Below are 25296 nucleotides of genomic sequence, written 5' to 3' on the forward strand. Positions count from 1 at the left end.
CAGGAGCTTCCAATCGTGAGGAAGCAATTTTGCATTGTAGGCATAACTAACATGCAATAACGCCACCAACAACAACCAAAACTAGGCTACTCATTGTCAACATGTAAATTAAATGTAACATTATTGTGAATCAAATTAAAATGTTCTCTTTTGCAAACGTAGGCATAGGCATAGTAACAGATTAATTTAATAATGTTACAAAGATACTACATCAATCCGTATGTTTCATTAGGCTAGGCTTACTAGGCTATTTGTTTTGCCTTACTCTTGATTCATTTAGGCTAGGCCTTTTTATTCAGTTATTCATCATCTTCCGTCCTTGTGTAGCGCACGCATTCTCAGACCTGTCACCTGCCACTCATCGTAAGGGAGGTGTTTGGAATCATTCCCGCGTTACAATCATCAGCCAATCAAGGTGGTCACTTCAGTCAAGCTCGTGCATGAGTAATAACGTCATCCATAGCAACGAAGACTCACTCACTCTTAGTCAAAGATTCTAGAGCGCTCAGCTCCAGAATCTGTTCAGGAGTTGTCATTTTCCCTTACTAAGAGTAGGTCTGAAAGGCTTTGTGAATAACTTAATAAGAGAAACTCCTAGCTAAAATCTTTTATTGCTATTTAGGAGTAGCCTACTCCTAGTGATAAGATAAAAGGCTTTGTGAATATGGCCCCTGGTGTCTAACCCAATGCATAGCCCATTTACACAAAATAATGGTCGAATATTAGGCTACTGATGATCATTGTTATTTAAGAACATGCAGTGCGCGTAGGGCACCAAAAACATCTACTCGTAAAAAATCATCATACCGCACATTGTGGCGGGTCTGTTATTTAACCTACTTACTGTAGGCTGCGCAAACCACAGGCCTTTATTTTGGGCAAGCTGCATTTGAGGCAGGCCTTCTGTTGAAGAATTTTATATAAAGCCTGCGCTAACAGTAATCCTCCTGCCCCCGATACCACAGCTGTGGATAGTGTGGAATGTTCAAGTAATAACACAATCCAATGTGTGTCTCAATTGTCCCCCGCTGACCACCTCACACATTTCTCTAGATTTTGCAACGACCTTACATGACACAATGCCATAAAATGCCAGTTTTTAGGACACAGAATAATGTTTGTAATGATACCAGTTAGGCCTACGTTCAACAGTAAAATAAGTGTAATGAGCTATTCATTGTCGAAGGTGCATGGTGTAGGAACAGAAATTGACTAGGGATTGTTTCAGAAATGAAGTCTCAGTCAGCCAGGAGTCAAGTCAGAAATCTCAGAGAGCTTTATTCACGAATCCGGAGACCTATGTCGTGTTGCTAACAGACGCAGTCTGATGTTACAAATAAGGAAACACTTTTTATACCCCCCTGACAGGTCAGACAAGACATGACATCTCCATTAATGGTACGCAAACTTGTTTACGACATAGTTACCCAAGAGTCAACCATATCTATAAGGTTGTATCCCATAACGACCAAGGCCTATGGAATCCAGTCAAGATTGACCCCAAGACAGTAAATAAGGTCTTAGGGGCGCCAGCTCGTCGAGCTAGGCCTACTCAGCCTCCTTCGAGGACACACATACACCCACACAGCATGACACACACACACAGCATAGCTGCACAAACACCTTGAACATGGAATTCCACAGATGTTACTTCATAAATCTCACCTTCCCTTTCTGCTTACAGCAGTGTCTCTTTCTTCAGCTTTGCACAGACCACACCAAAAGAGTAAATGGTTGAATATAGCATGTACTTATATGGTGGACACCTTTTAAGGCCAAAATTTCTCATTACCAATGGTGAAGTGAAATTCTTACTTTGGAAAACAAACATTTGCCGATATCATTGGATAGGGGATAGGCCTACTAGTTTATTTTTTACGTATAGCCTACAATGGCCAGTTCAGACAAAGCCGAAATTACTCATGTTGAAACATTTGTAGCCTATGGTTATATTGCTTGACTTAAATCCCAGAGAATAGGCTACCGGACCCCACAGTGATGGGCCTAGCGGTCTTACGCGTTCAATGTGGGGTATAAACAAGCTGAGAATTTAGCGGTGTCACGTCTGCCTGTCACAGACGTGGGGAGCTGAAGCTTGGGATACAGTTACTACAGTAACAGTATTTTATTTTACTTCTTATGGAATAATTTTCACTTTTATAAAGGCTTTGTTTGAATGCTGTTGGAACAAATAGTAGTTGATTATAAAGGCAACTTTCTGTTGCAATATTCTGTGTGTTCTGGACTGCAGTTAACTTGTAAAGCCAGTGGTTCTCAAACTTTTTCTTTCATTCCCCACTTTGATCAAGGGGGCATTGATTGATGATAGTGGATATCATCGTGTTATCCCGAGCAGGGTTTCCGCTGTCCGGTAATTACCGGACATTGGCCGAAAAAAAAATGAAATGTCCGACAAAATTAAATCTCTCCGGTCAAATTGTCCGATTGAAATTGACTAATTATCCCGTCCCCTAACGCAATCTGAATTTGAGAATAAGCCTTAATATGTAAGCCTATATTATACGTCCTCTGGCTATGTTTTTAAATGAACAGGCTCTACCGTTTGAAAAGTAGCCTAAGCTATTAAACAACACGCATAGCCTATGCTGCATTTCAAATAGAAAGCGCACGCTTAAAACTTCCATGTTAAACAACGAACATGAGTGAGGCGGTTCAAACATGGCCAGGCCCAGGCAGACTAGCCTTAAAGGAGAATTCCGGTGTGATTTTGACCTAAAGTGTTTTGAAACATGATACCGAGTGTGAACGTATGTCTCATAGCCCATCTCGGCTTGTCCCCTGCACTCGGAAATCTGGCGCTAGTTAGCCGATGCTACCAACAAGGCGGTCAATGGTGGTGCCTCGGCATCGGCATAGCCATGCAAATAAATCACTGTTTTACACCATTTACGAGGCTCAATGTATCTCCACACTTCATTGGTAGACTTCCAAGGGCCCTGACATTTAAAACGAGACATTGAGAACTTTGAAAAAGCACTGGTAGTTTACTTACAAGACGATTTATACAGACAGTATCTTCTCGAAGTTTAGCGTTTGCAGCCATCTTGAATTTAGTCACGATAAGTCGAGCGACGAGTAAGAATGAACAGGTATGATAAGGGATCAGATTCCAAAAATAATTCTGTGGAAATGCATGGATTACAGTTTCTTCTAGAAGCAGCAACTGGAATCCGTACATTTCCACGGAATTATTTTTGGATTTCCGAGTGCAGGGGACAAGCCGAGATGGGCTATGAGACATACGTTCACACTCGGTATCATGTTTCAAAACACTTTAGGTCAAAATCACACCGGAATTCTCCTTTAAAAGTTTTTTCAGAGGCCAGACGCGATGGATGATGATAAATTGGTAACGTCTGAAGCCTCAGATGTCCGGTCAACTCCACCACCACCAGATAAAAAGCAGAAGTGTCGGGCGTATCTGTCGGAATCAGTGACATTTGAAGTGGAGTTGCGGGGGGTGCGGCCGCTCCAAGACACTGTCATTCTCCGTGTACACTGGACAGGCAAAGTGTTCTTTACCCAAAGCATACAGTAGGCCTATGCGTTCTCTGTCTATGATCTGCAGGGTTAGGGCCTCCTCGACGAGGCGATTACTGGTCCGCGGATAATTTCTGGCACAATTAAACGGTATCATTGAACCGCGGCCGAAAGAAAAAGAAGCTAAACATTTCCCAGAATAGAAAACATTTCTTAATGTATTGTTATCAAATAAAGAGGCATAGCATTAGGGGGTAGTGGTGTGAGCGACTGAGCGCTCATTCTTGTGTGTGCGCATCTGTGTAAGTTAAACAGTCACCACTGGAGATAACGTGGGTAGCAGCAACAAACAACGTACAGTAGCCTAGTCTTTTTAAAACAACGAACAAAGCGGACTCTTGCTGTCCATGAAGAGATAGGCTACTGGCTAGATCTTGTTAGGCATGTTTAAGTTAGGCTAATAAACATGTTGCATTCCTGTCTCCAGTTTTCCTCAATTTGACTAATTAAGAAGGGATAATAGGATATTTGACCGGCATATCATCAAAATGTCCGGAAAACGAAACCTCTGCCGGTCACTTTGAACGGCACCATTTTTTTCTAGCGGAAACTCTGATCCCGAGGCCTTTGCAAGTCAGCATCTCCGACGGTAGTCTACCCTATTGAAAATATAAGTTTTCGATGTCCCAAACGGAGAGCCATACTTTATTGTTTTAACGATCTCTATCACCAAAATGTAGGCATGGGAACATGATGAAGAATCCAACTGTCGTGTGTTAAATTATTGTGATTACGAGCCAGTGGTTTTCAAACATTATGCGTGACTCGGACATCTAACGAAATGCAACAGACTCATATTGTCCTCGCATTCGCAAAATGAGGACATACAGACTGCTCAGATAACAGGTGTACCTCCAGTTATGCACGGTTTTAGTCAAGTCATTTAACTCATTGAGTGCCAAAAACGTAATATTACGTTTTTCCTTCCCATGCGTTGAGTGCCAAAAACGTAATATTACGTTTTTAGCTTTTTTTTTTAAATTACGAAAGTAGACACTCTAACACACCTTATATGTGATTTTGGGAACTCTGTGATGAATGGAAATGAAATATATTACGATCGAAAACTCATGAAAACGCACAATCTGGACATTTTATCATAACACGGTTGCCGCTTTGGGTCGAATCAGTGACGCATGCACGTCAGGTCAAAACCAGGCCATTTTCGTGGGTCTATCACTAGGTGGCAGTCTCGCCAGGTCTCGCTGATCACTTCCCGGAAAGTTTACACAAGTAAGTAACAGGCAACACTTCATATTTCATGAAAGACGTTATATCTCCATTTCTAGAAAAAAACAGCGATTTTGATGAAAACTAGCCACTGTTTAGCTTGGGATTTTTCAGGAACAGAGGCGTGTAGAAATACACGGTTTGCACCCACCGAGAGCTTAAAGTCTCACCTTTTAATCGAGCTATTGTATGTGTTCATAGCTATAACACAGAATATGCTGTGGCTGTACAAAAATCATCAACAATGGTCTAGATTGCTGGCACTCTAGGACAAAGCTCCCGAAAACAGCTTGGCATTCAATGAGTTAAATGTTCTATTTAAATGTGTTATTTATCCCTATTCACCCACGCCGTCAATTCTGTGGCGCAGTGTGTTAAGGCCGGCTGATGACAGCCGCCGTTACGCAGCAGTTATCAGTCCCCTGTCCAAGAGTTTGAATCTGGGTTAAGCCCATAATTTGAGAAATGCTGAATAGACCACAACCAATTTCAATTCTTCAACACGGTCACCGTTAGACTAGAGGGGAGAAAGAATGGGAAAATATCTGGGCACAGTTCTTCCAGAGCTTCGTGCCAAGTAATAAGCGTTGAGTCGAGATGTTTGTGTGAATGAAACGAAGCGTATAGGCCATAATGTGACATGCGTAAACCAATGGTGTAGAGATAACGCCACAGGGTTTTATTTAAGACAGCCTACGTTTGTACAGTATGTATGCAATTTATATTCACAATACTTAGGCCTACTAATAGTATTTTATTTTTATTGGTTGTTTAGAGTAAAAAAAAATCGGTCGGTCTTAACGCAAGTTTACAACCGGCGAGTCGGTCGGACTAAAAGGGGAAAAAAATAAATATTTGGGTCGGTTCTAAATTGACAGGGTCGGTCGGGTTACGGCAAACGAAAATATTTTTAAGGATGGCCTGGCAGTGTTTTTTTGCACGTCTGCAGAAGTCAGCCAAATATGAATGTAATTCTGCAGCATAAAGCAGATGTATTTGTTTATTGTACAGAAAAATAAAAATGACATGTCAAGCAGTCAATTGTATTTTCTGTAGGGTCTGTCCTGTGATCCACTCCTTGTGTTGCCTTGTCCTCCTCCCGCATGTGATCTCACATGCCTCTGTCCAAGCCCGCTTCATGTTCTGCCATTGTTGGTCCACGGTTTGATGCTCTACATCCAATTAGCACAGGGGGAGGAACTGGTTTGAGAGGGTGATTTGGAATAGTGTTCTGATCTTGAAGAAGGCTGACATTATATCTGGTGCCGATTTTTCTTGCCGAATTTGCAAATTTCTTGAGTTTTAAGTGGAGAGTCCCTACTAGAAGGTGATGGTCTGTGGACACGTCAGCTCCTCTTTTCACCCTGACATCTAGGAGGGATCTCCTGAACTTCTTGCTGATGCAAAAGTGGTCAATCTGGTTTTCAGTTTTGTGGTCTGGGGAGACCCAAGTGGCTTTGTGCACTCTTTTATGTGGGAATACGCTACCCGAGTAGAACTACTGATCTTCATTATCTCCCTGCTTGTTGACATCTTATCATGTGTGGTATTATTTCATGATCGCTAAACGTTTGATTCTTTTTAATGTTGTCATCAGTTAACTTCATTCAACTGTACTTGTAGCCTATGTAGGCGCAGCCATTCAGTTGTGGACGTTCGTAAATTGTGTTTATGGGCGGAGAAAGGCAGAGAAAGGTTTACACTAGGATTGTTTTACAGTTTACACTAAGGATTGAACAATTGATAAATACGACGGAAACTTGGGTCTGACAGCGTTCGCAATCTGCGGTTTGTCCATGATGCTGATAACGCTACGTTCGCAAATGTACGTACATCTGGCCCTGAGTGTCATTGTGATGGTGCAAATAAGTAAATCCAACAGTGCAACAGTGCAAGAATAAAGTCTAGAGACCAGCATAAAATAAATATGGACATATAAGAGAATAATATAGACAAGTAATATAAAAACTATATCAGTGCAAGAATAGGTTGAAGTAATAGGGTTACAGCCATTGGTCAAGTATTAAATATTAAGTATTAAGTATGGCCACAATCCAGGCTGTGGGAGGGAGGGGATATGCATATGTGCTAATATAGCATATAAACAGTGTAGCAGTAAAACAGTAGGCTTGTGGACAGTACGTACACAAACATAGAGAAGGTGGAGAGGCAGACAGACTATGCAGAGAAGTCTATCTCTCCTCTACCCTTAAGTGAAGCATTGAACAGTTCAATGGCCCTGAGGACAAATTACTTCCTCAGTCTGTCAGTTGTGCATGACAGTGAGCAAAGTCTCCAGCTGATCAAGCTCTTCTGCTTTGTAATAGTGCTGTGGAGTGGATGACATTCATTGTCCAAGATGTTGATCAGTTTGTTCAGGGTCCTTTTGTCTGATATTGAAGTGATGCACTCCAGTTCGGCTCCCACAACAGAGCCAGCTTTCCTTACCAGCCTGTCTAGTCGCCCAGCATCCTTCTTCTTTGTGCTTCCTCCCCAGCATACCACAGCATAGAAGAGGATGCTGGCAACTAGACTGGTAAAACATCCTAAGGAGCTTACTGCAGACATTGGGCTTTTCTCAAAGTCAAGGATTCGTGCTTGGTAGTGCGAGTCCTGCCGAGTCGAATCCTTCAAAGAAGAGCAAGGCTTCTTCTTAGCATATGGAAAACACATAATGGAACAGACTAGCGAGTGTGCAGGAAGCTGCAGGTGCATTATTTAAAATCATGTGCGCACAGGATTGTGGGTGTTCCAAGCACGCAGAGGATACACGCATGCATCCTCTAAAATCTCAGAATGAAGGACTAAGTACTTGATAGAATATTAAAGCACCCTTGACATTGGAACAGTGCTTGGCGAGATTCGATGAAGAGCGGCTTTGAAGGACCCATCCTTGACTTTGAAAACGGTCATTGAAGGACCGCAGCCTCAGGAAGTACAGCCTGCTCTGCCCTCTCTTGTAGAGTGCTTCAGTATTGACTGACCAGTCCAGTTTATTGTCCAGGTGTAAGCCCAGATACTTGTAAGTGTTTACCACCTCCACATTGACCCCATCAATGGAGACTGGTAGCAGAGCGGGCTTAGACCTGCGGAAATCCACCACCATCTCCTTGGTCTTCGAAGTGTTGAAGGTGGTTGAGTTTGCACAATTGCACAAAGTCCTCCACCAGGCTCCTGTACTCCTCCTCTTGCTTTTCCCTGATACACCCCACAATTGCAGTATCGTCAGATGACTTCTGCATGTGTTGTCGCAGAAGTCAGATGTGTACAGGGTGAACAGGACTGGAGAGAGCACAGCATCTCAACTTCAGACCTACCTCCAAAAAAATAATCTCTTTGAGGAATTTCAATCTGGTTTCTGCCCCCAAGACAGAACTGAAACAGCCCTGGTTAAGATCACAGATTATCAGTATGGTCTACTGTCCATCCTCATCCTTCTAGACCTCAGTCCTGCTTTCGACACAATTTCACACCAACTACTATTGGAGCGGCTAGCAAGCATTGGAATCTGTGGCACAGCTCATGCATGGTTTTCTCACTATTTAGCAGACAGAACATTATGTCCAAATGCAGGACCACCGGTCAGAAAGCTCCATACTCCACCATGGAGTCCACAGGGTTCAGTACTGGGGCCACTTCTGTTCATCATCTGCCTCTTTCCACTCGGTAACAAGCACTATGGCATCCACTTTCACTCCTATGCTGATGACACACAGCTCTGTGTATCCACCAAACCCACTACCACTCTCCCTCCAAATACCCTCATTGCTTGTCTCCATGACATACAGACATGGATGACAAGCAATCACCTGAAATTCAACAGTAAGAAAAGTGAGCTGTTATTAATGGGCACCACATATATGCTTGCAAAAAACATTATCTCTTTAATCTCCATTGGTGAGACCATCATACCTGTCTCCAAACAGGTGAAGAGCCTTGGAATTATCCTGGACAGTACTGTAGAATTCTGGGTTATTATCACTGTATTCTGATGTGTGTGTATTCTGATGTGTGCATACATCATCACATACCCTTCACCATACCTAGAGATTGGCATGGGTGTTATTTCAGTTAGCCTATTAGCTGGTTTGATTTGCATTGAGCTCAATGAGCATCAAACCAGCTAATAGGCTAACTGAAATAACACCCATGCCATTCTCTAGGTATGGTGAAGGGTATGTGATGATGTGGGGCTATTTTAATTCCAAAGGCCAAGGTAACTTTATCAGGATGCACAGTATTCTGGATCCATGAAATAACTGGCCTTTAAAAATACAAATCTGCCTGTCTCTATGGGAATTTAACATAGGGGTGGGAATACTTATGACCCCTGTATTTTAAGGAAGAACATTTATTTATTTATGATACATTATTCATTCACTAAGAAAATTGGTGTCCTTAAAGGTTAGATATTTCCTCATTTTTCACTTAAGGCATTAAGATCAATTTCCAAAAGATGATTTTATATTCCTCTTTTCAGTCAACTTTAGCATGGGTGCCAATACTTTTGACCATCACTGTATGTTAGTTCTGTGGGAGAGGTCCATACCATTGTACATAACTGTGCCTTGAGCCTGTGTACCAGCAGGGAGGTCATACAGCTCGGTGTTTAGGAACATCCGAGGAACATCAGTGGTAACATGGGCCGAGGGAGACAGCATGTCGGCCTGTTCAGGCTAGTATCTCCATCTGGCCAGAGCCGGTTTTTGTACACTGGTTGGCACCTGCCACATTGGCATGATTGACGTTTGTATGTTTTAGTATAACAGGCTTTGTCTTAGTGGTCCTTGGACCAAAGACCCAAAATATAGCATACCGGTACCATCTGGGTGGGCAAATTCTAGTTGTGATTTTTTTTTATACCTACACATCCCTAGTTTATGTTTTGATATGATAGACCTCTGAGATTGGTAGCTTTTTAGTGGTTATCACCTAATGAAGTAAACCACCCTCTAATACATGGGTTCCCAAACTCCATCAATGTGGGCCTCCCCTCTGAAAACAGTGACACCTCCGCGCCCCCCCCCCCCCTCCCCGACAATCATTTTCAAATAATGATATTCACTTCAGTTAAAGGAAAATTCCGGTTTTTAGCACTTTAAGGCCCTTTTCTGGTTTGTTTTGGATGAACTAGAGTGGTGGACACCGAAATTTTGACGATTGGTCCTGTCTCGACTTTTCTGACTCGTTTTGAATCGCCTTTTCACTTCTCAGGGTGGCTGGCAATGGGCATACTGTAGTAGGCTACTCAAACATGTCCTAAAACAACCCTTAACGTTAGTTTTCAAAACTGTGCAACTCACCGAACAAAAAAGTCCGATTTACACATTTAGGTGTTTATTTCATTATATTGTGTCTACTCGCGCCTGTATATTTCTCCTAAATTCAGCAAAAGTTAGCATTCTAACCTTGCATGCACTCCCGCGACCGTGGTCCAAAACATAACATGTGTACTACCGTTGGAAAGCTCTGTTTTTCCTGTATCACGCTATGTGATCCATATATGGACACTTCCTTTGTATCAGCAACCAATCGCGAAAGTTCAAAGGCGAGTCTAGGCTAAGAACAGAATCTCATTGGCTGTCTTTCAAGGCTGTTTTCTCAAAATGAGTTTCCGCTCACACTCTGAGCTCAAAAACTCCACTTCAGAAGTACGTACATACACCAAACTTTGCAGACTTATGCCTAACTATATGTTGAAGATTTCTACAGAGGGGTTTGTTGATATATTATTCCTAGCCTGACTTACATGACATTTTAGGGATTTTTTAGGGCTAGTGACATAATTTTCTGATTTACAGGATAACAAAAGTAGATATTCATAAATCCCTCTGTAAATGTTTTCCCATCTAATATCTGAACACAATGAAAACATAATTTTGAACCTGGCTGTATCCAATGCTCAGGTTTCGTGCCTTAAAATGTATGCAAATTAGCGCATATTTAATTAGATAATGCCTAATTTGCATATGTAAACATTAAATTACAGCAAACTTGTAATACATTTTTTTCTCATATTAATGTAAGTAATCAACTGGGGAAGTTTCATAGTGATATCTGCTTGTTAAAAATTTTACCCTATTCACCTGTAGTGTCTCGCCTTAAATAGGTGCTACACTATGCTGTGCAATGCAATGAGTTTTCATCATATTTTCAACGTTTGGCTTTGTTGCCCATATCAGGCTCGGGCCGTGCAGCGATAAAATGTGACAAATCTGTCCATTTTAAGTTAGCTATCGGAACATCACATATTACCGTCACGTATGTCCAACCTCTTACGTGTATCTGTCACTTAATACTCATTTCTATACAAACCAAGGCGGCGGATTCCTAAAGAAACACAACCACCCACACCATAAGTTTATCTATATTAGCTATGTAGCCTACCAAAAAATACATTTTACCGTGACTCGAAGAGCTGTAAACAGTGTTGTAAGGCTGTGTGTACAAATCCGCTTGGAGCTGCAAGTTACCGTTCACTGGTAACTTGCAGCTAGCTCGGTTGGCGGCACTGTTGCTAAATTACGTTATGAAGTTTGGCACAACGTGCCTCACAGTTTGGGAACCTCTGCTCTAATATAAATCGCATTTTAGACGCCTGGTACATATCCTGGTTGAACCCATGGTTAAGACACTTGTCAGTGTTGTATAATATTGTTTGGTATCATCTTAAAGAGTACATCCTAAGCTTAACCTTAAGCACATTGGTGAAGCCCTCTGACAAACACAGAGGTCACTGGTGCTCTTTGAACCAACAGAAACACAACATTTCCCACAATTTCTGCCTAAACTATACACTTTCTTTATGCCCTGTGGTATCAGAGAATATTACAGATACAAGACAGGAACTGAAATACTGTCTGGACTCCAAGGATTCTGGAAATGTATGCTTTACCCATACTACTTCATTGTTGGATGTGATTTCAGGGCTAAACTAAAAAGGATGACTTTGGCCAAAATTCCTCACATGGAACTTCATTGGTTTGTTAGGTAGATGTGTACATGTAATTGTGTTTCTATTGTCATGCCAAGTGTAAATGCATGAGTGTAAATGTAACATTTTGGCTACAGCTACATCAGGTAGCTTATGGAAGGTAGCTGGGTCATCCTTAGCATGGAAAAAAAAGTTGTGCACACACAAATAGAACTGTTGTTATTAAAATGTTAATTTAGGTCTATGTTTGTAACTGATCTGATTGAATTTGATGGAGAATTACACTCTACATCATAAATATGGTGTGCAACCATACAGAAACAACATTTTTCACATGCCAATATTATACATATTTTTAAGGCCCTATTTTCCAACAGGTTATTATCCCTGCGTACGGTGCAGGTGCCCCAGCCAGTTGCGCCACAGCTGGGGCGATGAGTTGTTATTTTAAGAGCGCATTATCAACAGTGATACTACAGTATATAGGTTTTGACTCGGAGACGGATCGAGGAAGCGACTCAAGGAGCATCTTCTGTCTGGAAGCTCAGTAGCCGCTTCTAATAACAACCACAACTGTTAGACTGCACAGTTTTACTGTTCGAGACTTAGCCTGTGTTCTGTTATTCATATTGTACCATCTACAATAAATCATCATCTAATCATTTCGGACTGGGTTTTTTTCACGTCAGGAACATCTCCATCACTCACACAATGCTCCACTGAAGTGCTTGTCAACACCCTTGTAACATCTCGTATCGACTACTGCAATGCAATCCTGACAGGCATCCCAAACAAACTCATCCATCACCTCCAACTGATTCAAAACTCTGCAGCACGGATTATCGCCTGCACAAAGTCCTCCCAACATGTTACACCTCTCCTGATAGCGCTACACTAGCTCTCAACGGATCAGGTTTAAAATCATGTTGATGACATTTAAAGCCTTTCATAACCTTTGCCCTCCATATGTCACAGAACTCCTACAGGCTTACACACCCTCCCGTTCGCTACCTTCATCTACAGCTGGATTTTTGTCAGTACCAAACATCAGACTCACCATAATGGGAGCAAAGGTAGTTTCCTATGCTGCACCCAAACTGTGGAACTCACTCCCCTCACACATCCACGCTCTCAACTCCCATCTCACAATACAAAACATTGCAAGTGGCGCAACTGACTTGACGTGTTGCCTGAAAACCATCCATATGGACCACAGAGCGGTAGCACAAAACCAATACGTCTTACAAGGCGAAAAGGCAGAAAGGCTAGATTCAGCGTTAGCTATCAAGGTAATCTGTCTGACCTAGAAAATATGATTAGGCAAATAAGGAAAGAAACTGACCAGGAATTGAATCGTAATGTTAAAGGAATACGCCACCCCTAGGTGAAATTGGGTCTCTCCCTGCAGTCCCTAGAGTTGGATGAGTGAGCCAAAGCGTTTTATAGCCGACCCAGCCATTGTCCTAATCTAGAAACGGCCCGGTTAGCTTTAGCTTAGCGTAGTCGCTGTAATCCGGCGCTGCCAGCTAGCATGTCGTTGCAAAAGTGAATCAAATAACTCAAGATTTTTTATAATTATTTCTCGTAACCTGTACATTCACATCGAGTACAAATATCAATGCAAATTAACACGAAGGGATTTAGATTTGGAACTATTTTCGGGCATAGCACCGGCAAAGCACCGCTGCCAGGCGCAAAGACATCACGCAGCATCTGTAAACCCTCAACTTCCGGCAATACACCAGCATGACTACCAAGTTCTCTGCTACTAGGCTGACACTGACAGGTGGGCTTTCTCTAAGAGTTCTAATGCCGATGAATATGGAAGATTACACGATAGACGAAGATGATGACTTCGACTACCAAGATCCAAGACCCTACCTTTTCGAACCTGAGTTTACTGAAGAGGAGTTGCGAGCTTTGGATCTGTGAAGAGAGGACGTTGCGACTGGTCAAGGCGAGTCGGATGAGCGAACAAGAGCAAACACGAACAGGTGGTGTGAGTGTGGAGTGTGCCAACCCATGCCGACTGACAGGTAACGGTAAAAGGTAAAGTCGTCATATTGTCAATAGGGTGAAACGGCAGCCTAATGAAGTTATACAATAAAACTGGAAGCGACAATGTGAGTCAGACTAACGTTTCAGTTATAACGTTAGCAACGTATAACCTAAAGAAGGATAGAAGTTATACTTACAGGCATGGATGATGAACACTGTTCTGCCTCTGTACTGAAAATGGATGGGACGGCCGTATCCTTCAGATGTAACAGCATTTTTCTCGTAGCATAGGCCTACTGCATTTTCTCTTTGTAGTCCTCCGGTTTGAAATGCTCCTCGCAAACACGATACTGATTGATTTTATCCACTGGAGTTGTTGCAGGAATGCCGAGGGCAGCAAGCCAAAGATTTCTTCGTTCCACTGGGTTTGGAATTCTGTGAAACATTATGTTCGTGTCCTCTGCTTGTTACCGCAGCCCTTCACACAGCAAGTAGCCATTTTTCCCCAGTAGATGTGAAACCAAAGTCCTTCGGTGAAACTAACTTCAAAATACTAACACTGGTGTATTGCGTGAAGTTGAGGGTTTTCAGATGCTGCGTGATGTCTTTGCGCCTGGCAGCGGTGCTTTGCCGGTGCTATGCCTGAAAATAGTTCCAAATCTAAATTGGTCTAGTAAATCCCTTCGTGTTAATTTGCATTGATATTTGTACTCGATGTGAATGTACAGGTTACGAGAAATAATTATAAAAAATCTTGAGTTATTTGATTCACTTTTGCAACGACATGCTAGCTGGCAGCGCCGGATTACAGCGACTACGCTAAGCTAAAGCTAACCGGGCCGTTTCTAGATTAGGACAATGGCTGGGTCGGCTATAAAACGCTTTGGCTCACTCATCCAACTCTAGGGACTGCGGGGAGAGACCCAATTTCACCTAGGGGTGGCGTATTCCTTTAAAGGCACACTATGCAGGTTTTTTAGCTTAATATGCAAGTTTTTTTAGCTTAATTTACCTTCATTTAACAGCTTCAGAGTCATTGGAATGGTTATATGACTTTTTTCGGGTTGAATGGTGGCCATGTCGCTTCCCCCTAGCGCCTGTGAGTGGAAAAACCACCCTTGCAACTGTGGGCCGGCGGGCCGACGGCCTCAGTGTCAGGAAGTTTAACGAGTGTAACGAATTGCTTTACTGCATTCAAATACACATACACGCCAGGCACCGGCTAGAAAAAGGTAGCGATGGAGTTTCTCAGACATTCGTCATGACAGAGCCAGCGAAAAAGAAGCAAAAACCGAGAAAACAGTAAGGAAATTGCCAATACTGCATAGTTTACCTTTAAACCAATTACCTTGCAACCTACTCTTGAATTAAGTTTACCTGAAAGTGTGGAAGTGACTGAATGTGTTGTAACAGATGATGAACAATGTGCTGGAGATGTGCTGTGAATTAAAGAATGGAAAATGAACCATAACTGCAAACAAGGACCTCATAATAAATAATAAAGTGTGATGAATGAAATGTATCAATACAAGTACTTTAGTAGCCTGACATTGTAAAGTTTAGGGAATTATGTACTTAGATAATTGTATGTCTCAAAACTGTTTAAATGAATGTATACAGATTGCATTGTAATGCCATAAGTGTTTGTAACCTGTAAGAATGTAACCGAACTCTCTTGATGACTGTAAGTGTACGTTGTTAAATGTAATGTGTCACATTGTTATAATTGTCGTTGAATGTAAACTGTTTGTGTAACTTCTGAAACTATCTAAACCATAATTACTGAATGTAATGTTGCATCTCCGAAATGTAACCCGGAGAAGTAATGTGTGTAATTTTAAATTGTTGGTTAAGATCAGTGACTTCTAGAATGTATTAGTTATCGTGAGGATATTCCCAGCTATATTCCCAGCTACCGTGAGAATATTCCCAGCTACCGTGAGAATATTCCCAGCTATCGTGGGAACTTCTAGAAGGTTCTAAACTGTCGTGGGAAAGTAGGATTGATTTGCCTTAGGAATGTGTGGGGGAGGTCAAGTCTACCTAGTATAATAGGGGTCGAACCAAATGATCGGGGCTGCTTCTTTTTTTCCTTCCTTCAACTCGTTGGGCTTTTGCTTTATGATGTCGCGTGCGGTTGTTAGAATTCGTCCTCCGAAATTCGTTGAGAAGCAAAGTGTTGGACGTCGTGCCAGGCTGAGTCGCGGACCGAAACTCCGTGGAACCTGTTGCAGATATCAGACCTGCTACTCCGACAGAGAGTGACTGCAGAAGACAATCAGCTGACTTTTTCCCCTTTTTGAGGACTTACTTTTTTCCTTATATTCTCTTTTTTTTTGTGGATTTACCATTTTTATTGTAATCTCTTCTCCATTTGTGGATTTACTATTTTCCTATTTTGTGGATTTACTCTTTTTCCATTTTATACAACATTGTAACCCGCAAGTGGATATTACGCCGCATTTTGTAACATCACCAAAGTGCTGAAAAGTAAAGAACTCATTTAACCTTGGCATCTAATTCTTCAAGCAGTATTTGTGTCTTTTCTTGTTTTTTCTACGAATTCCAGCAGGAGGGTAAGATAACTTGACTCTTCTGTGGTTATTCATCTTCTCTGTCTAAGACTTGGGTTAGTTAGACTTTAGTACTGCATAACCTCTTGGGGGTATCGTGGGTCCTAACTGCCTAGGCCTAGGGTTACGTCTGACGTTGACTAGGTTCTGGGGGTTACCTGCAGGGGGCAACACAGACTACAGCACTCATACCATATATGGGTCCAAGTGCCCACGGGGACCGGGGTTCAAGTCCGACCATGGTAATTTCCCGATTCCAGCCCATCTCCCACTCATTTCCTGGCATCATTGAACTTCCGGTGAAGGAGCTGCTGCGTGAAGCTGGAAGTGGGCTGGTGTGTATGTACATTTCAGGGGCGTTACAAAGGTACAGACCAGAGCCAAATAGTGTTAATTTCGTCAGACGAGACGAGAGGAAATATGTTCGTCAACAACCTTTTTTTTCATGACTAAGACGAGACGACGACGAGACGGCACTAATGTCCTGAAACACTAACTAAGACTATCTTAAGATGCATTGTTGTTGACGAAAAAAGACGAGACTAAAATGTTTTGCATGAAATAAAAACTAAGATAAAATCTCTACAAAATGAGAAGACAGAATATCTAGCTGTTACGTTTTCAAAATATTCCTAATGAGTTCATGCTCCTGTAGGCTAGTCTACATGCTGTTGCTGCAACACGAAACTACATGGAACAAAAACACTGGAGATTTCTGCCAGAGTTAAGCTAACTACCTAGCTTTATGACACAATGCTACATACCCAGAAGTTGAAGCTTCTCTCATACAAACTAACATCCCCCAGAATGTCCATACGAAAATGTTTAGCATGTAATGTCAACTATTTGACTAGTTACACTGATGATGCAAAGTTTGCTAGCAAGTAAGCTAATATGGAAAGTTCGCTAGCAAGTTAGCTATGGATAAGTGGATAACAGTTTGTTTGGGGAATGTGTTGCCTTTGGGCGCATATCGCCATCTAGCATGGCGGAGTAAAACATTAATACTTGGGTCTACGACAGTGTTTCTCAACCTATTCAGACGAAGGACCACTTACCTAACCCTAGCTAAAAAAAAAAGAAAGATTAGACCTACTTCACCAGTATATTAGTCTACACAATAGGCCTACTCACTGAACCACCTTGCTTATTGTCTTTGCGCTTTGCTTATTGTGTCAGAGGATTCATATGATTTAAACTGGCTTATTACACGGCTCTTCAGAGTGCTGCAGAAAGTTCCATTCACATGAATGGGCCTTCCCAACGTTCGGGCCTATGTTAAATCTACATAAATCACCGGCAAAGCATTTAATCACCGCTGTCAATGGCAACGGGTTTTGTGCTTCTGATTAATGTCTTTCATATCACTACGCAAGGACTGGAACTTCATTCAAACGTGAAAGCAGACGGTTGATCAGCTGTGTTCTAAAGAATGTTTGATTCAAGTTCAGCAGTGTGTGTTGTTGCGAACTATTTGTTTCTCAGCAAATGCCACGATGAACGGTAACAAATAGGCTAGGTTATGTAGGCTAAAGTCATATCGTGGGGATTATTTCGTTTTGGCAAGTAGCCGTGTAATAAGCGGGATAATGTATAGAACGCCGGTAATTATCGGAATATAAGTCCCTTCAGGACGAAACAAGACCCCTCCACTGCGCGTCGGGGTCCTGTTCGCCCTGTCGGGACTTATGTTCCGATAATTACCGGCGTTCTATACATTATCCCTTACATATCTTACATAGACAGTGTTGCAGAACTGTTTGGATTTACATACAAGTTGGTTCAATATTGCAAACAACTCATCTATATTATATTTTACCACGTCTGCTCGCGGACCACTTGGGATAGCTTGCGGACCACCACACTTTGAGAAACACTGGTCTACGAATATCATGACAGTGGTCCAGTCAAATCTTTTACTGTCTATGGTCAAATCCCAGCCGAGCTATAATTGTAGCTTGACTTACCTGTGCATGTAAACATACTGACTGACAAAAAATCAGAATGAGTAATTATAACAGACGAGTAGCTCTGTGGACACACAATATTGTTGAAAATTGAGATGTGTGAAACACTATTTGACTCAAATGGTAATCAGAAATAATTTGTAATAAAAAAAAAGACTAAACTGTTTTGACTAAAACTGACTAAGACTAAGATACCTTTAGTTTTCATTTGACTAAAACTAGACTAAAATGACGAGACTTTTAGTCGACTAAAACTTGACTAACAAAAATGATATTTGAATGACTAAATATGACAAAGACTAAAAAGGACATTTCGTCACAAGACTAAGACTAAGATTAAATTAAAAATAGGTGACAAAATTAACACTAGAGCCAAATAAGGTGTAGCCGCCGACTTGTCGACATCTATTAGCTTCGTTGTGATTCGCCTGTTTTACAGTGCCAGTTTCAAGTTGTGCCATTTCCATACGACTGTTTTTTCAAGTTCCCTGTATGTTTATTTTACAAGAACTGATATTCAACTATGCCAAGGTAAACTCTGTTTTGCATTCTATCACCAACTATGTACCAAAAATGACATTGTACAGTGACTTGAAGAGCTATAAACAGTGTTATAAGGCTGCGTGTACAAAACCGCTTGGAGCTCCAGTGGAATTTTGATTTCACAACGAGAATTCTCGGTCTAACCATTGATGTGAATTGGCGGAAATAGGGCACCCACCAGCCCAGCACCAAACTCCGAGCACAGTAAACAAAATCAGATTTTTCAGGCAGTAAAAGCTCCCTGTAATAAGAACCAAACCAGATTTTGCTCAAATCTACACACCTATGGCTACTGAAAAATGTAAGGGTAATTTATCAAATGTTATTTTGAAGTATTAAAAAACATCTTTATTTAGAATTTTAAAATGAAAGGGGTGAAATTGGTGCCTTTACGATAGCGCATTTTTATATTGAGTGCAACCCAAACAGCATAAAGCATTGTCAGGGATCTTAATAACATCATATAATGTGCAAACAGCAGGCAATACATAGGAGTATTCAATATTGTCACTATACAGTGTACAAACTTGCAATATGCAAAAGGACATTTATCAGGGGTTTGGAAGACAGACAGATGATGTGCAAACAGGTTAAATATTGTCACAGTATTATTATGACAGCTGTACATTGCATTGAAATAGGCATAACCACGTACTATTGCACTAACCCTGTATAGAATGTTACCTATGCAACTAACACACTGAGGGCCCTATCGTACACCTAGCGCGATGCAAGGCTTGTTCTTATCTAACACCAAATTGAGTGATGATTTGTTTGCCATGCGCATAACATTGCACCCAGATGTGGTCTTGCAAGAATCATTATGCCACTGACCAAGAAAAACCTATATAGCACAGCTGAAGACGCACTGTCATGAGATGTAAGCAGCCCTTAGCAACAAGTCCCACAACATTTGTCGAAGTGTCGCTTTTTCAGGCTATGTTTTCGATTGTAACCCCAGTCAATAGTAAAAGTAAATAACTGTGTAGAACTGTTTTGTCATTGCCTATGACACCATGGTGAAGTTAGTTTCACTTTGCCTATGAGTTCAAATAATAGGCTAGAGCAGATGCATGTAGAACTTTCAAATGAAAGGCTATACTCTGCTAGTCACATACAGGTTTTAGTAAAGCAAGGTTTAGTGGAATCCCTGTGTTGTATACACGGTCTCGTGTGCAAGCAGATTCCTTCAAATCTGCTGACTGTCAAAATACCGACGCACTGTTTGATGTTGCGCTGCTTGCTATTAAAGGGAATGACAGATGTTACTCTCATTGCTTAAAAGGATGTTACACCCAAAACACATCCATGACTGATTAACTCATTGAATGCCAAGCTGTTTTCGGGAGCTTTGTCCTAGAGTGCCAGCAATCTAGACCACTGTTGATGATTTTTGTACAGCCACAGCAAATTCTGTGTTATAGCTATGAACACATACAATAGCTCGATTAAAAGGTGAGGCTTTAAGCTCTCGGTGGGTGAAAACCGTGTATTTCTACACGCCTCTGTTCCAAGCTAAACAGTGGCTAGTTTTCATCAAAATCGCAGTTTTTTTCTAGAAATGGAGATATAACGTCTTTCATGAAATATGAAGTGTTGCCTGTTACTTACTTGTGTAAACTTTCCGGGAAGTGATCAGCGAGACCTGGCGAGACTGCCACCTAGTGATAGACTCACGAAAATGGCCTGGTTTTGACCTGACGTCCATGCGTCACTGATTCGACCCAAAGCGGCAACCGAGTTATGATAAAATGTCCAGATAAAATGTCCAGATTGTGCGTTTTCATGAGTTTCACGATCGTCATATATTTCATTTCCATTCATCACAGAGTTCCCAAAATCACATATAAGGTGTGTAAGAGTGTCTAATTTCGTAATAAAAAAAAAAGCTATTAAATAAGCTATTAAAATAAGCTAAAGTAATATTAAGTTTTTGGCACTCAGCGTATGGGAAGGAAAAACGTAATATTACGTTTTTGGCACTCAATGAGTTAAGAAACATAAGAACAACCCTTTTGAACAATACGCCTGGACTAAACAGGCCGCGCCTGGTCTAGACAGGACAGCATGGGATGACCTGTCTACGCTACCCAAACTCTTCCTGGTGGCCTAATCAGCGGGGCTCTCACCACCAGAGATGCTCCTTTGTGAGTTAATAGCAGTCGGGATTTGCAAGGTAAATACGGCCACAAACGGCTTGCTGCCGGCACAGGCGATGGATAGTGAACAAAGGCTTGCCGTCTCATGCCAGGTGAGACAGATGTGATGTTTTATGGTGATTTTTCACATGGATCTTGAGGTCACCGAGTACTGTCGGTCTGAAAAAAAAAAAAACTCCGAGGGCATGATTTTAGAAATAAGTACTGTACTGAAAATAGTACTGTAGCTGTCTGGCTACTTTAGCTGTTAGCTGCAGCAACTTGAGCTCAGTCTGACACGGTTAGCCTAGCTTAGCATAATTCACTCGAAGTGTGTCACAGCAGTTAGCCTATAGCTAAAAGGCAGCTTGTTAATTTCCCAAGAAGTTGCCATGTTCCTTTAAAAAGAGGAAAGGAAATTAGATCAAATCAATCCTTTACCTAGAATGACCTCTGGAGCACGGTAATGACGGGTAGATACCACAGACGAATGGTACTGATGATCAAATGTTGCATTCCCAAAGTCAACTACTTTCACTTCTGGGATGTTCAGGGTCGATTCACTCCATTTCTGTAAGAAAACGGTCAAGAGACGAGAGTAGATCATTACAATTTCAAAACAACACTTCTGATGAACTAGGTTTGCTACTTTGTAAATATAAATATGAAAATTGATGGAGGACTCTTTTAATTCGTTTTTATCATCTTAACTTGCCAACCATTGCACCAATATTTTAGTACAACTGTGGAAAACTGCAGTCTTACGTCTTTCGAATAGTACAGGACAGCATAGTCTGAATCCACAAAGAGAATGTTCTCCGGTTTCAGATCAGTATGAGTCAACTTGTTTTTGTGTAGGACTATGGAGAAGACAGATACATAAAAATACAGGTTAGGCAACAGTAAGGCGTTTTCCACCCTGCACAAGACATCCATTAACGTCGATATTAGGGCTTAATCTGGTCAGCCCGTCGTGACCTTTATTTATAGTGCGTCAATAAGCAACTGCGAAGTCCTACTTTTGATTCCTGATATTGGACACATATCGGTTACAGTTTACTTGAAGGTATCTGCATAAGAGTGACATGACACTGTCATGAACTTGTAGATACCTCATGTAAAGTGTTACCCAAATATCTGACAAAATTATCATATTTTTACTGATTTAAAATTGTAAAGAAAAACACTTAGGGAGGCATTAGAGGATGGTTTTATATAGAAATGGAGTTTGTTGCTTTTCTCTTTCCTGTTTGGCCCCCAAAAGCGCAACACAACTTTTTTTTCTTTTGTGGCAGATTGGTCTACACCTCCACAATCATTTCTGGGCCATTTCCCCTGTGCACGATTGGTGGAACTACCATCACACTAATTACAGGGCGGACTCTTATTTGGGTATTTAGCTTAGTGGATATCAACGGGAGGTAGTCTCTCCTGTTCTTGTTTTGCTTCTGGGGTGCCTGTCGTTAGTCGGTGGCGTGTGTTGGCAAGTTGACTTGTGTAGCCACTTCTTCGATGAATGCGTTTAACTAAGCTTGAGTGGTTCATTTTCACTGACAAGGCTGTTTTAGCGAGCACTGGGTGCTCGGTGGGAATCAGCTGGAGCCGTAGGCAAGCTCTCATAGCTCCCTTTATGACCTGCGGTCCCGCGTGTGTGAAGTGGTTTTTGACTATTTGTAATTTAACGCATGGGGATACGCAGTGGTGTACTGCCCTCTCTATCGCTCTACCCGCATGCTTACATCTGGTTGTTGTTTTTTTTGATCTGGCGCCTATCGGCGGCTATGCCATGGTGTGTTGTCCTGTCCTTTGCTTGAAATGCATGTCTATTTGTTGTTTTCTTTGATTTGGTGCATGCGGTTATGCGCTGTTTTTCCCTATGCTTGACTGGCATGCCTTTCTATTTGTTGGTTTATTGGTGTCTTTGAGGTTTGTGTGTGTGTGTGTATATGTGTACTGTAACCTAAATTACTGTGACCAGGGCAGCTTCACTGTCAGGATCAACCTCTGGGCCCTGGTGGACAGGTGGTGGCCTCCCCTCCCCCTGCCTGAGATAAGTAGCCTTGTTAGCCTAGCTAGATAAATAGGCTATTTGTGAATGATTGCCACCTAATTACTGTCAAGCCTTTTACCAACTCCTGTGTCTCTGTTCTCTCTCTCTCTCTCTTGCTCTCTCTTCAGGTGCGGTGGGTCTCCCGGAGGCGGCAGGCCAAAAGAGTTCCCCCTCACTTTTCTCTGCTGTGTACAACGGGTGCTTTATTTTGGATTGCAGTGTACTTGTCATTTTCCTTCACGTATGGTGCGTGTCTTCTGGGTCCCTCCTTTTCCCCTTTTGGAAAGTCCTGCTCACTGTGGTAAGCCCCCTGCCCTGCTCCACTCCTTTTGCTTACGGGTCACAGGTCAAGATATGGCGTAACAGTGTAGTTACCATCATTAGCCGTCCAGTATATGGTGTATTTGTGGGACGACGGGAGTGATTGAATATGACCCATGTGTCTACTGTGTCTACAAATAATGCATTGTTTTTATTGTTGAATCCTTGTTGTATGTATCTGTAGCCGGGGGCTACACCCCCAACTAGATTACGCAGCACAGCACAGTTGGTTGGTTTTGGTTATTTTCTATGTGTGTTTATTGTAAGATTGTACTGCATTGTTTGTTTCTAAGGCAAAACAGCAGTTGGAAGCACAGCATCCCTGACGGATCCATCCTCCCTGCCAGGACCTTGCAAGCTGTGCCATTGGTTGAAGTGACTTTTAAACCTGTCTTGTAGATATGGAAACTGAACTGCAGGAGTTACAAGACCTGGTGACAAGGTTGCGAGCTGAAAATGAACAGTTTAAACGAGACCAAACGAGAACACACCCACAGCCCTCTGGTTCTGCATCTGTTAATCTCCCTGGTGGTCCTAGGTTAGTGACTGACAACCTAACGACGTCTGAACGTATTTTATATGTACCCAGGGAACGGAAATGTCCTGTGTTTCGGGGTAAGAGTGGTATGGGTGTTTTGGAGTGGATTGAGGAAGTCCAAGCCAGTATGAGGGTTCGACATTTGGCTCCTATAGATCAGGCTTATTTCATTTTTGACCATCTTGAAGGAGAAGCGAAGGATGAAATTAAGTATAGGCCTAGGGAGGATAGGGAAAATCCAACTAAAGTGCTATCTATTTTACAGGAGCTGTATGGCTGCGCTGAGTCCTATGTTGCCCTCCAGAAAGATTTCTTCTCTAGGAGACAGTTGGAGGGCGAGTCTCTCCAGGAATACTCACATGCGTTATTCAAATTGATGGAAAGAGTGCTGAAGGCTGCTCCTGATAATGTACCTAATTCTGCTATTTTATTAAGAGATCAGTTTGTGGAACATGTTTATGATCCAGATCTCCGCAGAGCGTTGAAACAGTGGGGCCGCACCCAACCAGATGCCACCCTGCTAGACGTAAGGGGCGAAGCCATCAGGTGGGAAAGAGAAGGTAGGCCAGCTGAAGGTAGGGTAAGGAGTTTCTCAGTTCCATCTATTTGTGCTACCCAGATATCAAACGTCCCTAGAGAAGCAGGGGTCTTACATAAACAAACTTCAGAGCTTACTGAACTGAAAGTAATGCTGAAGAGGCAACAAGAACAGCTTGACAAACTTACAGAGAGTGTATCACTTTTGCAAAACCCTTCTAGACGACCTCAATCCATTCGTCCTGGTCCTGTTATCTGTAGGAGATGTCAACAACCTGGGCATTATGCACGCAACTGTGACAATGCACGGGTAACCCAGAGTACTGGTTCTCAGCCATATGATGGGTTGGGGGAGGGTGCCCAAAGGCAGCGTCCGGAAAACTAGCTCCCTCTGTGTTGATGAGCCACGACTCAGAAGGGGGCAGTATTGGCTCAGGTAATGGGGCTGAGGTGCCTAGACAAGTATTTTCACAAATTGTGGGATCATGTCCTAACATCACTGTAAACATGGGAGGGGTAAATGTGAAATGTTTGCTGGATACAGGGTCAATGGTTTCCACAGTCACAGAGGACTTTTTCAATGCACATTTTTGTGATTCTCCAAGAGAATGCCAATGGTTACAGCTCCGTGCAGTCAAAGAGTGGATTGTCCGCACACTTGTTCCCATCAGGAATTTTTATTGATTTTCACCCGTGTGTAACGTTTCGAGCTAAACGCTCTTCATCAGACAGCTCCGTGCAGCAAATGGGCTAGATATCCCATATTTAGGTTATGTGGAACTTTTGTCACCCACATGGTATTGCTAAGGTGAGGGGCAGGTATCCTGTCTACATACCAGGGGGAACTATTAAGCTGGTGGCTGCTACTTGCTCTCAGAAAATCCTCTCTCCATTTGGTACGGTAAT

General features: G+C 42.1%; 1 protein-coding gene across 2 annotated transcripts in view; it reads right to left on the reverse strand.

Annotated features, from left to right (window-relative positions):
- Positions 1–25296, reverse strand: part of LOC143132827 (dual specificity protein kinase CLK4-like) — a 125743-nt gene that overhangs the window by 40723 nt on the left and 59724 nt on the right. For both annotated transcript variants that reach the window (XM_076292636.1, XM_076292635.1), the window contains 2 exons: positions 21710–21804; positions 21386–21515 (listed from right to left, as the gene is read on the reverse strand). In XM_076292636.1, the coding sequence (XP_076148751.1) occupies positions 21386–21515; positions 21710–21804 (225 nt within the window). The remainder of the gene's footprint in view (positions 1–21385; positions 21516–21709; positions 21805–25296) is intronic.

Source organism: Alosa pseudoharengus, unplaced genomic scaffold, assembly GCF_046254945.1.
Source record: "Alosa pseudoharengus isolate Yale_2024_CS ecotype anadromous, Long Island Sound unplaced genomic scaffold, YU_APseudo_1.1 YU_APseudo_1.1_scf_19, whole genome shotgun sequence".
Taxonomy (NCBI): Eukaryota; Metazoa; Chordata; class Actinopteri; order Clupeiformes; family Clupeidae; genus Alosa; species Alosa pseudoharengus.